Genomic DNA, 14,143 nt, shown 5'->3' on the forward strand with positions numbered 1-14,143 from the left:
ACAGATATAAAAGTAGGTTACATAAATAAATAGATACTTTCCCGCGGGACATGGGAAACAAGTGTCAAAGGTAAAGCAGCAAATTGCAGAGTTTTCAGAGCAAATTAAAAATCCCAATGATCCATGCTCGACCATGTTACAGGACAGCAACGTGCATGAGCAGTTATCTAGATTATTTAAGCTGAACTCCGATTAGTTAGATAAAATGATCTTCAACTTGCTGTTATGGAACAAATTTAACCATCTGCATTTATTTAAGCTCAAAGAAGTCAGGCTTTTGACTTTAACCCCCAATTTTCTAAATGACTTTTATGAAACAGCCCTCTGGTAAGAAACACAATTTTTTAGACCCGTTTCAATCTTGACTTTGTACCTATTGTTCCATGATTATTGTTTTTAATAATTATAATCTACAATTCTGTCATTTGTCATACTACTTTTTTGGTGGTGGATCTCTGTCGTAAATGGGTGGAATCTAAACGGTTTAATAAATGAAAAACAAAGAAAGTAAACCCTAACCCGTGTTTCCTCTAGGATTTTTTCCAGCTGTGGCGGCAGGCCTTTTGCACAGATCTACCTGTGGCGTTATTTCAATGACAAATGTTGTGAGTGCGGTATTACAAGTTGAGATCGCATTTATGTAATACAAACATGCAAATCTCTTTACTTGCACGCTGATTTTATCCGTGCACACTTCTTGCACACCCCCTCGAATATACGCGGCTGAACAGCAGTTTTTATTGTGAGCTCTCAAATAAACGCTGCTGAAGTGCAATTTAGTGCGTTCATGTAACTAGTTTATATAACATTTATTAGGTCATTTAATATTATTTAACATTAATTATTATTTAGTAACATTTATTAGGTCTTCAACATTTATTAGAACCTGCAGAGCGGCACTGAAGCATCCTGAAGTAAAGTGAAGCGGCTATAAACTCCAGCAAGATAAAGTCATTGTATGCAGAGCCATAGACCTTTATCTATAAATATAATAATGGAAACTGTGTTCATCTTAACTGAAAGCTATGTCGTGTTTGCTGGCCTCACGCATCACGCACCTGTCAGTCAGTTTGTCACTTAAAAGGGGTAAACAAATTACGCACAGCACTACTATGGTTAGAGAAAAGTTTGCGCTGTTATAATTCACTTACCTTTTAATATGTTTTCGTGTGATTATTACCCGCTATAAAAAAAAACGACTGAATGTTTTGAATGAGAAGCTGTAATGTATGAATGTAAAGGATGAATTTTGGTGTGGCGCCCCGCCATGGAAGAACCAATGTAGTGAAAACCATGCTAACATCTGTTTGTTATTTCAGTTAAGTTTAAACCGTGGTATCGTGTGGTCTAAAATGAACATATGTCTAAAAAAATTGGCATCTCTTTTGAAAAGTACTAAAAAATACTTTAGAAAAACTGCTAAAATTACTAAAATTGTATTAAATATGAAAAATGTCATTAATTGTTAAATGCATAAGCATAAATAAGACAAAATATACTGTAACATACCCACACAAAAATAAAATTACATATATTATAGTAAAGCACAGGTACTCACCAGTCTCCTAAACCGTTGTCTCGCAGGCTGTTGCGCGTCTCTCGCGTGATATCAGGAGCAGCAGGCCATGCGTGGTTCACACTGCTGTCAGAACAGGATCCTCCGGCTGCTCCGGCGTTTTCCTGTGAGAGAGCAGTCTCCAGCAGGGATGGTGTGTTACTGAGTCTCTGCTCTCCATCCACAGACGCTGCACCCAATTCAAGAGGCAACAAACTGTGCTCAGCGCTGCTCCGGGCCCTTGGAGATAGCAGGTGGAGAATTGATGCGGCTGATGCCATGCTGTCAGAGTGCAGGATGGGGCCCGAATCAGCATTGGCACCGGACAGTCCCCTCTGCAGCGTCTCGGAGGCAATCTCAGGTATGTCCTGGGACATTGCAGTAGAGGCAGATGAGATGACATCCGGTGAGCGAGCTCTTGTTGGAGACGCCTGTGGGACAACCATGGGATCTATTGCCTGGAGATCCAGAGAGAGAGGAGGGTTTGGAGGGGAAACCTGCGGAGGAGGAGATGGGAAATAAGGGAGGGGGAGTCGGTGAGAATAAGGAGCAGCTTCGCAGAGCAGAGAGGCTTCTTGAAGGAGGGATGAAGAAAGAACCAGTGGGGGAGCGAAAGCCTAACCAGATTGGGATTTTAAATGGAAAAGTGGAGATAGAGGGATGCCAGATAAACAGAAGAATTGGTAAATGATTTGGAATCAAATTTGAAGGATTGACAGTTTATATTGTGAGTGAGGAAGTCTGATCAGCTTCTCTGACTATTCCATAAAAAAACCAGATCAAATTTACAACATTCATTAAATGTCACATATATTCAGCGATTATATATGTATATTATTATTAATTTAATTACAACAACAAAAAGACATCATCAGCAATAAATAATACATAAGCTAAAAATCTAAAACAGTTTAGGTTTACTTTTGGTAAAAAAAGTTAGCCTTTCTGAAGGATTCACATTTAAAAATATTTCTTTAAAATCTTTACAGATAAAAATTGTAAAAAATAGGGCATAATAAAAATGTGTTTAACAGTTAGGTTTCTGTTGCTCCTTTTAGTAAATGTTCAGTAAATATAATATTATTATTCAATGGTACACTTGGACAACACTTGCTTATGAAATAACAAAGCTCTTATTTAAAAGTAAAAACATTACTAAACATGCCACTTTTTTGTAACAACAATAAACTCTATTATCACTAACTGAATTAAAGGGATAATTCAAGCAATCTTTTGTATTTAAGTTTACTCAGCCTCTACTGGCACTAAATGCAGATTAAGATTTTTTTTCCTGTGAAACACAACAAAAAATATTTTAAAGAAAGCTGGAAATCAAACCCAAAGGTTTTGGTAAATGGTGAGCCACCTTTTCCTTTTGAGTGAACTATAAATCGAATGCATCCTTGATTAATAACGACATACATTTCAAAAACCATACCCAAACTTTTATAAAGTACTGTGTTGGTACTACAGGGAGTGTGTAAAGTAGTGGTTCTTAACCCTGTTCCTGGAGATCTACCTTTCTGCAGAGTTTAGCTCAGGGGTGTCCAAACTTTTTGGGCCGAGGGCCAGATGCAAAAAAACAAACGTTGTCGCGGGCCAAATTTTACATACATCACACAGACACGCATATATATATATATATATATATATATATATATATATATATATATATATATATATATATATATATATATATATATATATATATATATATATATATATATATATATATATACAGTTGAAGTCAGAATTGTTAGCCCCCCTAAATTATTAGCCCCCATTTATTTTGTCCCCAATTTCTGTTTAACGGAGAGATTTTTTTCCACACATTTCTAAACATATTAGTTTTAGTAACTCATTTCTAATAACTGATTTATTTTATCTTTGCCATGATGACAGTAAATAATATTTGACTAGATATTTTTAAGACACTTTTATACAGCTTAAAGTGACATTTAAAGGCTTAACTAGGTTAATAAAGTTAACTAGTCAAGTTAAGGTATTAGGCAAGTTATTTTATAACAATGGTTTGTTCTGAAGACTTAAGGGGCTAATAATTTTGACCTTAAAATGGTTCATAAAAAATTTAAACCGCTTTTTATTCTAGTCGAAATAAAACAAAAGTCTTTCTCCAAAAGAAAAAATATTATCAGACATACTGTAAAAATGTCCTTGCTCTGTTAAACATCATTTGGGAAATATTTAAAAAAGAAGAAATAAATCAAAGAGGGGCTAATAATTCAGACTTCAACTGTGTGTAGATAGACAGACAGACAGACAGACAGATAGATAGATAGATAGATAGATCATAACAAGAACTACTGCTTAATTGAATGCATGTAATAGCGACACCCGGTGGTTATTTATTGAATTACGTTCATTTTTGTATAGCGGGCCAGATTCTATTATTATTTATAAAAAGCCTCGCGGGCCACCACAAAACTGATTGCGGGCCGCAGATGGCCCGCGGGCCGTAGTTTGGACACGCCTGGTTTAGCTGCAACCCTGATTAAATGCACCTCTCTTTATTTACCAAATGCTCCTTTAAATCCTACTTAGTTAACTTAGTTGTGTGACCAGGCTTGAAGCGGAACTCTGCAGAAAAGTAGATCTCACCACCTGGTGTAAAGCAACATCTTTCTTACACTGAAACAAAGATAAGACCTACTGAGGCACGCTATATTGCAACATTGAGAATGACATTTCCATTGGTACCTGGATGTTTTCCCCAAGGCCTGAGATGAGGATGGAGTTGGATCTTGGACTGCCTGCATTGGCGAAACTGCTGTTGACACATTCAACAGACATTTTAGGGCTCTGAGTCAGATCATCTCCACCTCTAAAAGAAAAAAAAATATTGCATTTTGATTGCAGGAGATGACAAACGGTATGACATTTTTTGCACATTGTGAAGTTAATATGAGATTTAAAAGGTTTAATCAAGTTTTACTATGAAAACATTTAGTTAAATACACCACCTTGCACCGCTGTCTGAGCTGCTCATGGCCGTGACAATGGTCAGACTGCTAGCACTGCTGCCAGGAGAAGCGGGCATCTGAAAAAACAAGAACCATGATGAATGTATTCATCACTGAAGGAACCTAAAGGATGACGCTAAGATAGTAAAAGCTTACAGAGGCGCTGGGTGTCATGAAGGCATCCGGGGTCATGAGTTTGGGCAAGGCTGATGGGGCTGGACTCATGAAGTCAGCGGGACTTGGAAGAGGCAGAATCTTACTCAGGTCATTTTGTGAACCACTATCGCCAGACTCCTTGTCAGAGCTCATTGCCTCCACATTCAGATCAGCCAGCGGGTCAGAAAAACCTGGAAAATTTAAAAACAAAACAAACATTAAAAATACATACATAACCAATAACATGAAAATACTCCTAAATACTTTTTTTGCGGTATTAAAATGTGCAATATATTAAAGTTTAACATTAAAAGTATTTATTAATTAAATTATTTAAGTGTGAAAAAAAAATTCAAAAATTCAAACCACAACCGCAGGTAAAAATATTTTTCGTCATATCCCTTTAGATTCTGCATTGGCAATCTAGGGAACATAAATATAAACATATAAAACTTCATACTCACTGAACCCATCCTGTGATCCAGACTGAGGCATGAAGAGTGAAGAGGAGTCCCCCTGATTGGGCTGAAACCAGATCTGCACATCCTGTAGTGATCTGTGTCATAAGAAGGTTATAACAACATATTAAACGCTACACATTTAAAATTCAAACTTCATGTCAGTAGAGTTGTTGTTAGATAAGAAATTCTCACTTTGTATGCACACAGTAGAGTTTAATCTGAATTCCTGATCTGGACTCAGAGGTTCCCTGGTTTCCTTCTGTGAGAAGATATTAAACCACACAAGAATCATTTGAATGACTCACTTGAACATGAAGCTAACATGAAAACAAAGAGAAAAACCGACCTGCTGTCATGCTTTCGCTTTCTTCTTCAGGAGGAAGGACCTCAGTATGGCGCAGGCGAGCACGAGAAACATCCTGAACACCGAAGCTGAGCACAGGGTGTGTGAGCAGAAACTCTGAGACTGCAGTGAAACTGGCACGGCCTTTCTCTTGATCCTGCAGCAGCTCCATGACATACAATACCTTCATATCAAACACAAACACACACACCTGAATCAACTGCTGAGAAACCACCAGTGCTTACTTTAAAAACAACCTTGGCCTAAACTCAAAAATCCTATTTAAAAAGCCAAACGCTGCATCTGGCAAACTGTCCATGCCTTTAATTTGCTGTTATACTGCATGCATGACTTTCTATCAAAATACTAGCAACATTTCTGAAATTCCCAAAACATAAGACAGACCTGCTGTAGAAATCTAAATAAGAAAACCTACAATTCACTGCTTTGTCATTTTGATGTAGTCCTTTTGTCTAAAAAAATTATGCATTTTCTTTTTTGAAGGCCTGTTTTCGTAACCTTTTTACATTATAACACATAACCTATAACACATTAACAGAGTAAAGACTATATACAGAGAATGTAATCTGCACAAAAATTACTATTAGTTCATTTAAATTAACTTAAAGGCTATAAAACAACAAAAAAGAAACCAATGAAGAAGGCCATACAATTGCAGTTATTAGTCATTAACATGTATTTGAATTCTGATCACTAATTTAAAGGGTCACGAAACACCAAAACACATTTTTTGAGATGTTGGCAGTCATATGCATGTGCCACATTGCTAAAAACACTATTAGGTCACATATATTTGGCCAACAAGTGAAAATTGGTTGTTTTTGCATTGTTTAGAGCAAATTCGTTAATCTGGCATAAAAAGAGATTTTGAAGCTATGTCACGATAATGAGATCTTTGGGTAAATTCCAGCATGAAAATTGGCTGTCTGTACTGGCCGGTAAAAAGTGACGTTATTGACTTTTAGCACATCTGTTCGTTAATTCATGAGAAAGACTTGGTTCAAACCAATCAGCGTGAAATGTTGAAATCCGGATTTGCCACTTGTCTTCTTTTTAAAAAAAGATGCAGTTCCAGTGGGTGTTGTTTGTCCTGTCACTAAGAATTTGGCAAGTGCGATCAATGTTCTTTGTTCATGTTTATTCAGATGGCAAAGGTAGTTAGTATGGTTAGCAGTAGCCTTTCAGTTTCTAAAGATATACCTTAGACCAGTGGTTCTCAAACTTTTTTCCTCAAGTACCACCTCAGAAAAAAAAAATCTCTCCAAGTACCACCAAAATGAGCAGTATTGAAATACAATAGTAGGCCCAGTAAAGCAGCTACACCTCTGCACACTTACAAAAAAAAAAAACGTGGCAGATTACCTCAGAAATATAGGCTATATATATATATATATATATATATATATATATATATATATATATATATATATATATATATATATATATATATATATATGGCATATTATATAGATCGTTTTTGAGAATTTTTTTAAATGTGTTTAGCATGTACATGACATATTTCATTCCTCCGAGTACCACTAGAAGGAGGTCTACGTACCACTAGTGGTACACGTACCACAGTTTGAGAACCACTGCCTTAGACAAATGATTTAGTTACTAAGCTTACAGTACTATCACTACAATATTATGAACTAAAAATCCTCCACTTCCATACAGCTCTCAGATACACGGTAAATGTTGCTTTTCAAATCACTGTCTATCTCTGCATCCGTGTTTGTGTTGCCCCTGTGAAAATCAGCTGTAGTGCACGTAATGAAACTCCCCTTTTCATGCAAACTCTTCCCTCTTTCACCACTTGACACTCTTACCTAAACAAAGCTGGACTCACCCACTTTCCTGACTTTTTTCAAACTAGAAGTGTGAAAACACCCTGCTTAGACAGCAGGGTTTCATGGCCCTTTAAAGCATTATCAAAAATGCAAACAGTTTCTATTGAAGAAAGAAAATCCAACATGTTTGGAATGTCATAGCACTGAGTAAGTAAACATGCATTCGGAAACCTAAAAAAAGGGTCTGACCTTCCTTTGAACATCCCTAAGAATGAGAACTAATTAAGAGCGAAACATTATATTAATATGCATTCCAGTCTGTAAATGTCTTATATGCTAGCATTTATTCAGATCTTTAAGTTAAAGCATTAACAAAAATGGTTTCTATTGAAGAAAGAAAAATCTGACACATTTGGAATGTCATAGCAGTAAGTAAGAAAAACATAATGAGTCTGACCTTCCTTTGAACATCACTAAGAATGAGAAATTCTGCAGAAAGGTCCAAACTGGCCTTCAGGCTGGGTAGCACACCGCAGTTAAATGGATCTGGAGAAAACCTAGAGCAAACAAATGAATACTCTTATAATATTAATATCAGATCTATTTTATTTCATTAAAGGGTTGGAAAAAACGACTGGGCTTCAACGACCCCAAAATAACACTGATGTTGGCATATCTAACTGATTAATACAGATTCCTCTTATCCTAAACTCTGCATGTTTTCATAAAATTATGAACAGACCTGATGGTTTGTAGGCAGGTCCATGATACTGTGCACCACATCTTCAGCTCCTGGTTCTGATCAGCTCCAGTAATCAGGAAGCGCCAGAATGGAACGCTTTAGAAAAAACAAAAATGGTTTTAAGCATTTGTCTGAGATCTTCAAATTCAAAGACAACTGTACAAGTCAAGACAACTCAAAGACAGATCAAAACTCGGTGTCAGATTATATGATAACTTGAGATGCTGACAAAACCTTTTAATTGTGATCACAGAAAATTAAGTGAACTTGATACTCACTCTGGATCTTGCTTCTTGTGGTTGTCACAAAACAGCAGGCAAGATAGAGGCTGTCCATTATGCGGCTGCCATTCATGCAGGCATCTAGAAAAAGAGCACGGGTATTCATTGATTAGGGGGATTTTTTTTTTGATTTGGGGGAAGTTATTTTATGATGGCTCCAGAAAGAAATATATGAGTGTGCTATTCTCCAAAAAAAAAAAAAAAAATGTATGTATATATATATATATATATATATATATATATATATATATATATATATATATATATAAATAAATATCACTTAAATTCATGGCTTTTTTTGGTGCTTACACAAAAATTCTAATTATTTGGTTTACAATTTTAACTAATGACCTTTAAATTAAATATTTTGTCAGTTTTGCATAAAGGAAACAAGTACAACCAATGTGACTTTTTAAAGGGATAGTTGACCCAAAGACGATGAAAGCACATGAATGCATACTGACAGAAGGTCAGGTCATGCAGTTTGTTGATATATACTGATGATTGAATTACCAGACCTTGCAATTTCTTGCGACAAAGTCTTGAATGACCTGTGGATGAGCAAATTAACAGAAAATTTCCATTTTTGGGTGAATTATCCCTTTGAATAAACAATAATAATAAAATACTGAATGCAGGATTATATATCTACTACTAATTAACCAATAATCTCATTTATTTTTACCCCTATCAAACTTTATCCATGTTTATACTTACAAGACAAATAACTAAAAACAATTATAACAACAATAAACTGATGTAAGCTTGTAAATAGTAAAGCTTTATTTATTGATTCATTTCTGACATCTAAATATTAAATGTATTACTTATGTTACTACATTTTTAGACATTGGCTATTACTAAACAGCTATTACATTTTGTTATAAATAGGTCAAATCATTTGTTACAATTACTGTCACATATAGAATATGCATTTTATATAGCCTTACATAAGCAAACTTTATTAGACATGTTTTTCCTTGAAAACTAGAGCCAAGAAACGTCTTATATGTTACATTTCAACACGTACCGGGGTTGGTCCTGTCCTTCAATGTAAATTTGCCAAAATTTGACATATCCATCATGACTAGCTGTGGCCAAAACCGTACCATCAGGGGACAGAGCTCCCTCACTTATGCGCTGTTGAAAATAAAAACAAATGTTAAACACCTAATAACTAATTCCCCATTGTAATCAAATTAAATCTCAGTTTTAATGACTTAATAAAACACCACAGACACAGCATTAAGTTAAAACCCAGCAGGTCTTACAGCTGCATGCCCTCTAATGGTGATGAAACCCTCTTTCAATTCAGTGGCGTCCACAGGCCATGAGCTGTTATTTGATCGGAGGATGTCGAGGTCCCAAACCTCAGCCTACAATTTCAAGGAAAAATCAAGTTATGAGAGTAACATGGTTACAAACACTTTAAATCTAATAGTAAGAAAACATCTAGGAAAGTGTTGAAAGTGTCAAATTCCAGAGAAAATAAAAAACATACTCTGTCTTCATGAAGCAATGCTAATGTCTGACATGCATCCTCTGGGCTCTCGTCATTGTCCTCCGGGATGAAGGGACACCAGATGAGTCTGCGGTTAGAGTTTAGTGGAGTGTCCTCAGGTCTGCGGATGTGAACAATCACTTCGTCTCTGAGAAACATTGGTGTCAAAGAAAAATCATAGCTTGTTGGCTATGCTGACCAATGGTAAAATGTATGTATTCAAGTACTTTATTAAAGCTTTTAATGTTTTTAAGAAAACTTATACATACTTCACTTCTAAAAAGCTTTCATTTAAATAAAACTAAAAGCTACAAAACATATAGCTCTAGATCAGTTTTGTCCAATAGTTTAGCTCCTACCCTAATAAAACACACCTGAATCAGCTAATCAAGGTCTTACTAGGCATACTAGAAACTTCTAGACAGGCATGTTAAGGCAAGTTGGAGCTAACCATGACAGAGTTTGGACACTGCCATCTTAATTTTTCTTTTTAATCTTAAAAACTGAAACCTTTTTATAATAAAAAATAAACTATAATATTGTTTTGTAGAACAAAAATTATATGACTACTCTTTCTTAAAAACTTTGCAAACCCCTCAGTTTAAAACATAGGCTGCTTGCAGTCTGAAACATAACCCCACAAAATCTTTCTCCACAGCTATGAAGAACAAGCCTTCTCTATTTTATCAGACCTGGGACCATTTCTTTGAGTACCTAGGAATCTCTAAGTCTCTAAGACTAAAAGCTTGTCTGTTAAACTCAGCTTGGACAAAAGAAATGTAATTTGCCTTTTTGTAAAATAATTTTGTATTTTATGTCATTTTTAATTAATAGTTTATTTATTTAATTACAATTACATTGTACTTATTATTAATTTTATTAATTATTATCATAATTTTTCTTGTGGTGGTCATCAATGTGACATCAATGTAATTTCCCGACATGTTTTTGCACTAAAAAATGTTCAACAAAAATACACTTGGAATAAAATAAAAAAAAATTAAAATATATAGATTTTTTTACAATTTTAATAACTTTTATTTTACAAAAAAAAGGACAATGTAGAATAAAAATGTATCATATTTAACCACAGTTTGTTTTATTCATGTTCCATAATATCAATAAGATTTCAAAAAACCTGGAAATAAGGACAAATTTGGGGTTTTAAGAAAAAAAAAGTCGAATATTTTACTACAAAATAAGCAAATCCTTTTTTTTAAATATATTATTATTTAATATTATTTCAAATAAAATGTAATATACATTTCTAAGACAAAACAAGTAGATCCAGATTTGTAATGAAACCTATAAATAAATTAATATTCATTCATTTTTCATTTATTTATTTTATATATAATTAAAATTAATATTTAAATGGTAATCTTGAAATGTGCCTTTAAATAAGCACATTTTAGCACAAATGTAACATGTTATAATTAGTCTTGTTTTTCACTTTAATCCTTAAATCTTAATCTATCCGTCTATAATAATTCCTGTTCAATCTACAGAGGATACTGTATTTTGCTGCTGTGGCTTGTAAGCTGCCAAATGAACATGTTTCCGGCTTCGTCCACACATCCCAACAGGGTGGAGTCCAGATGGGCAAAGGCAAGGTCTGTGACAGCCCCGGTGAAGCCCTTCAGCAGAGAGCGCTCTGTAGAGCTCAGGTGCAGCACACGAATCATTGAATGATTGTTTGCACCTGTGGGAACCAAAAACCAGTCATTTGAATCCCATCAACCTTATATTCAAACAAGTGAGTTCAATGAGCTACAAACAAAGACAACGGTAGACTGTAATAAAGTGTGCGAACTGACCTCTGATAGCATAAGCCAAGTACGTGTTGGACACGGCTATTAAATTGCCATAGTAGTACTTGTGCTCCCAGTCATATTTGGCCACTGGCTGAATTTTAACCTGTAAGTAGGTCATGAGGACAAGGTTAAGAATAAATCAATATCCAGTGTTGTTACATATTTTCTACTATTAATTACTAAGACTTTGCCGAGTGTTTGTTTAAAAGTCTTTTTACAGAAAAAAATATTCAATATTTCACAGCTAGTTTGTCACTTCCCTTGATTCAAATAATTTCAAATGAGAAAAAAAGCAATATAAAAACTCCTTGATGTTGGCAAGTTATTCATTCCCATAAAAAAACATATGGTTTAATTTACATACCTTGTTGCTTCCACGAGCCTTACTGTCAATACTAGAGTCACGGCTGGACACAATTTCCACAATATTCGCTCTGATTGGGACACAAATGGACCCGTCATCTCCTGAAAGACAGCTGTGGCAAAAAAAAAAAAAAAAAAAAAATTTTTAATTAAAACAGAAAGAGGTCTTTTTAAACTGTAAAAATATTTCAAAATATTACTTTTAATGTATTTTTTAAACCACAGAAATGCCTTGCTGAGGATTAAACTAATTAAACATCAAATGAAAACAATGGTTTAGTAAATACGTTTAATGTATATGTACAGAGTTAATGACTCTGAGCAAAAACCTACATGGTCTGTGTGTCCTGTCCATTAAGTTTGTCTGAGTTGTGCACCGTCGGCTCCACCATTGCTGCTCCCATGAGATCGGATCCGAGAACTCCGTTCAGCTCTCCATTGAAAGATGGTTTTCTCTGGCTCTCGACCAAAGACGCTTCTGTAAAATTAAACGACAGACTAAAAACTCCTGACCAGACTCCTACTATGATGAGTTTCTAAAAAATGTGCATCACAATCTGTGCTTTAAAAAATTGTAGATTTTCCATTGTTTTTCTGTGAGTGTTATTATTAGGAATTGTAGAAAAAGCTACCTGCTCCGAACCACAATAAATTAGCTGTGCCACACTTGTAAATGACTGATTTCAGATTAGGCAGGACACAATAACCATTTTCAGGGTGTTCTACGGTTTGGAAAAAGTCAAGGTTTTTAAACTGCTGCTAGGGAAATCTGTGTTTTTGAAACTAATGAAGACAGCAGAAGTCAATGACTTATTTTCATTATCCAGCCTGACATCTTCACTGTTCCAAAATATTTTAAATGTTTCTCAAAATTAGATATATTGTGTTCAAAGGAGATTTTTTTTTTTTTACCATAATATTTATATCCAAGGTTATCATCCTGGCAGAATCTTATACCGGCCCATGCCTATTTTAGATAATCTGTTAAATCCGTTATTAAATCATCAATTTGTGAATTTGACTGATAAGACTGCACCTGCCCCTCAGTCAACGGCTCACTCATTCCAATCATTAAGTCAGAGTGAATCTAAAGCTAATGATTCAGGGAGTTCACAAATAAGATGAAAATCATATGTACATGTAGGTCACATCTGTCAGTCGTTTAACTAAATCTGCTGTAAAAAGTCAAACTGCTAATCTAAGCTGCCTAATCTATCCATCTATCATAACTCATTCAAAATGCCAAAAAATAGCAAGAACAGCAAGTAGACGAACATATAAAAACAGTGAGGACACATCCTGCCTCAATGACTTTATATTTCTATTTGTAGGTATACTTTAGTTTTTACTCAAATTTTATACTAAGATATGATATATTTTAATATATATTTTTTTACTTGTTTAGGTTATTAAAATTACAAGAAATTATAAGAAGTTCTTAGTAAAAAATTTAATTAAGGTAATAAAATTCTCTAGCAAAATATATTAAGGTTAGTCAAGGAACAAGTTTTAATACATATACATTGTTTTACTTGAAGACTTTATGCGTGTAGGAATGCAGTATCTATCCATCCATCCACCCAAAGTCATTCAACATGATAAAAAATGGCAGCTAGTAAAAAAACATATAAAAACAGTGAGAACACATCCTGCCTTGATGATTCTATATTTCTATTTGTCAGCATACTTTTGTTTTTACTCAATTTGTATTCTAAGCTATATTGTATACAAGCAATTCTATGCAAATGTTAACCTTTCTATGAAAAACAATTAAGTTCACCAAAACATGCAAATTCTTTCTACGTTTTTTGTAAAGGCGTGTATTTTACAGTACTTTAGACATACTCAAAAATGTCTCTGTCAATGTTTTCAAACAAATATATTTGATTTACTAAAGTCACACAAGTGCCAATTTCACATCTGTCACATCCAAAACGGAGAGATGTCACATCCACAAGACACTTTTTCCTCATAAATGCAAAAATGTCAAATAAAATAAAAGTCAATCATGTTTGTTCTATAGAGAGACACATTTTATCTTATTAATTATCATTATTTCTTTTGGGTTGTCCAAATGAATTCACAGAAATTCTACAAAAGTATGTTGTAGGCTGTAAATTCGCAGACATTTTTGG

The 14,143-nt window shown here is 34.5% G+C and overlaps 1 protein-coding gene across 3 annotated transcripts in view; it reads right to left on the reverse strand.

The window, feature by feature from the left end:
• Positions 1–14,143, reverse strand: part of edc4 (enhancer of mRNA decapping 4) — a 51,921-nt gene that overhangs the window by 35,074 nt on the left and 2,704 nt on the right. For 2 of the 3 annotated variants that reach the window (XR_012393742.1, NM_001045085.1), the window contains 17 exon segments: positions 12,342–12,486; positions 12,010–12,121; positions 11,649–11,748; positions 11,347–11,533; positions 9,832–9,979; positions 9,602–9,706; positions 9,361–9,470; positions 8,328–8,411; positions 8,050–8,145; positions 7,765–7,864; positions 5,500–5,680; positions 5,346–5,412; positions 5,157–5,248; positions 4,693–4,883; positions 4,537–4,613; positions 4,274–4,397; positions 1,559–2,052 (listed from right to left, as the gene is read on the reverse strand). Coding sequence is in view for 2 of the 3 variants with exons in the window: in NM_001045085.1 (NP_001038550.1) it covers positions 1,559–2,052; positions 4,274–4,397; positions 4,537–4,613; positions 4,693–4,883; positions 5,157–5,248; positions 5,346–5,412; positions 5,500–5,680; positions 7,765–7,864; positions 8,050–8,145; positions 8,328–8,411; positions 9,361–9,470; positions 9,602–9,706; positions 9,832–9,979; positions 11,347–11,533; positions 11,649–11,748; positions 12,010–12,121; positions 12,342–12,486 (2,413 nt within the window). In the remaining variant the exon portion in view is untranslated. 3 annotated transcript variants of the gene reach the window in all.

Source organism: Danio rerio, chromosome 18 (assembly GCF_049306965.1).
Source record: "Danio rerio strain Tuebingen ecotype United States chromosome 18, GRCz12tu, whole genome shotgun sequence".
Lineage (NCBI taxonomy): Eukaryota > Metazoa > Chordata > Actinopteri > Cypriniformes > Danionidae > Danio > Danio rerio.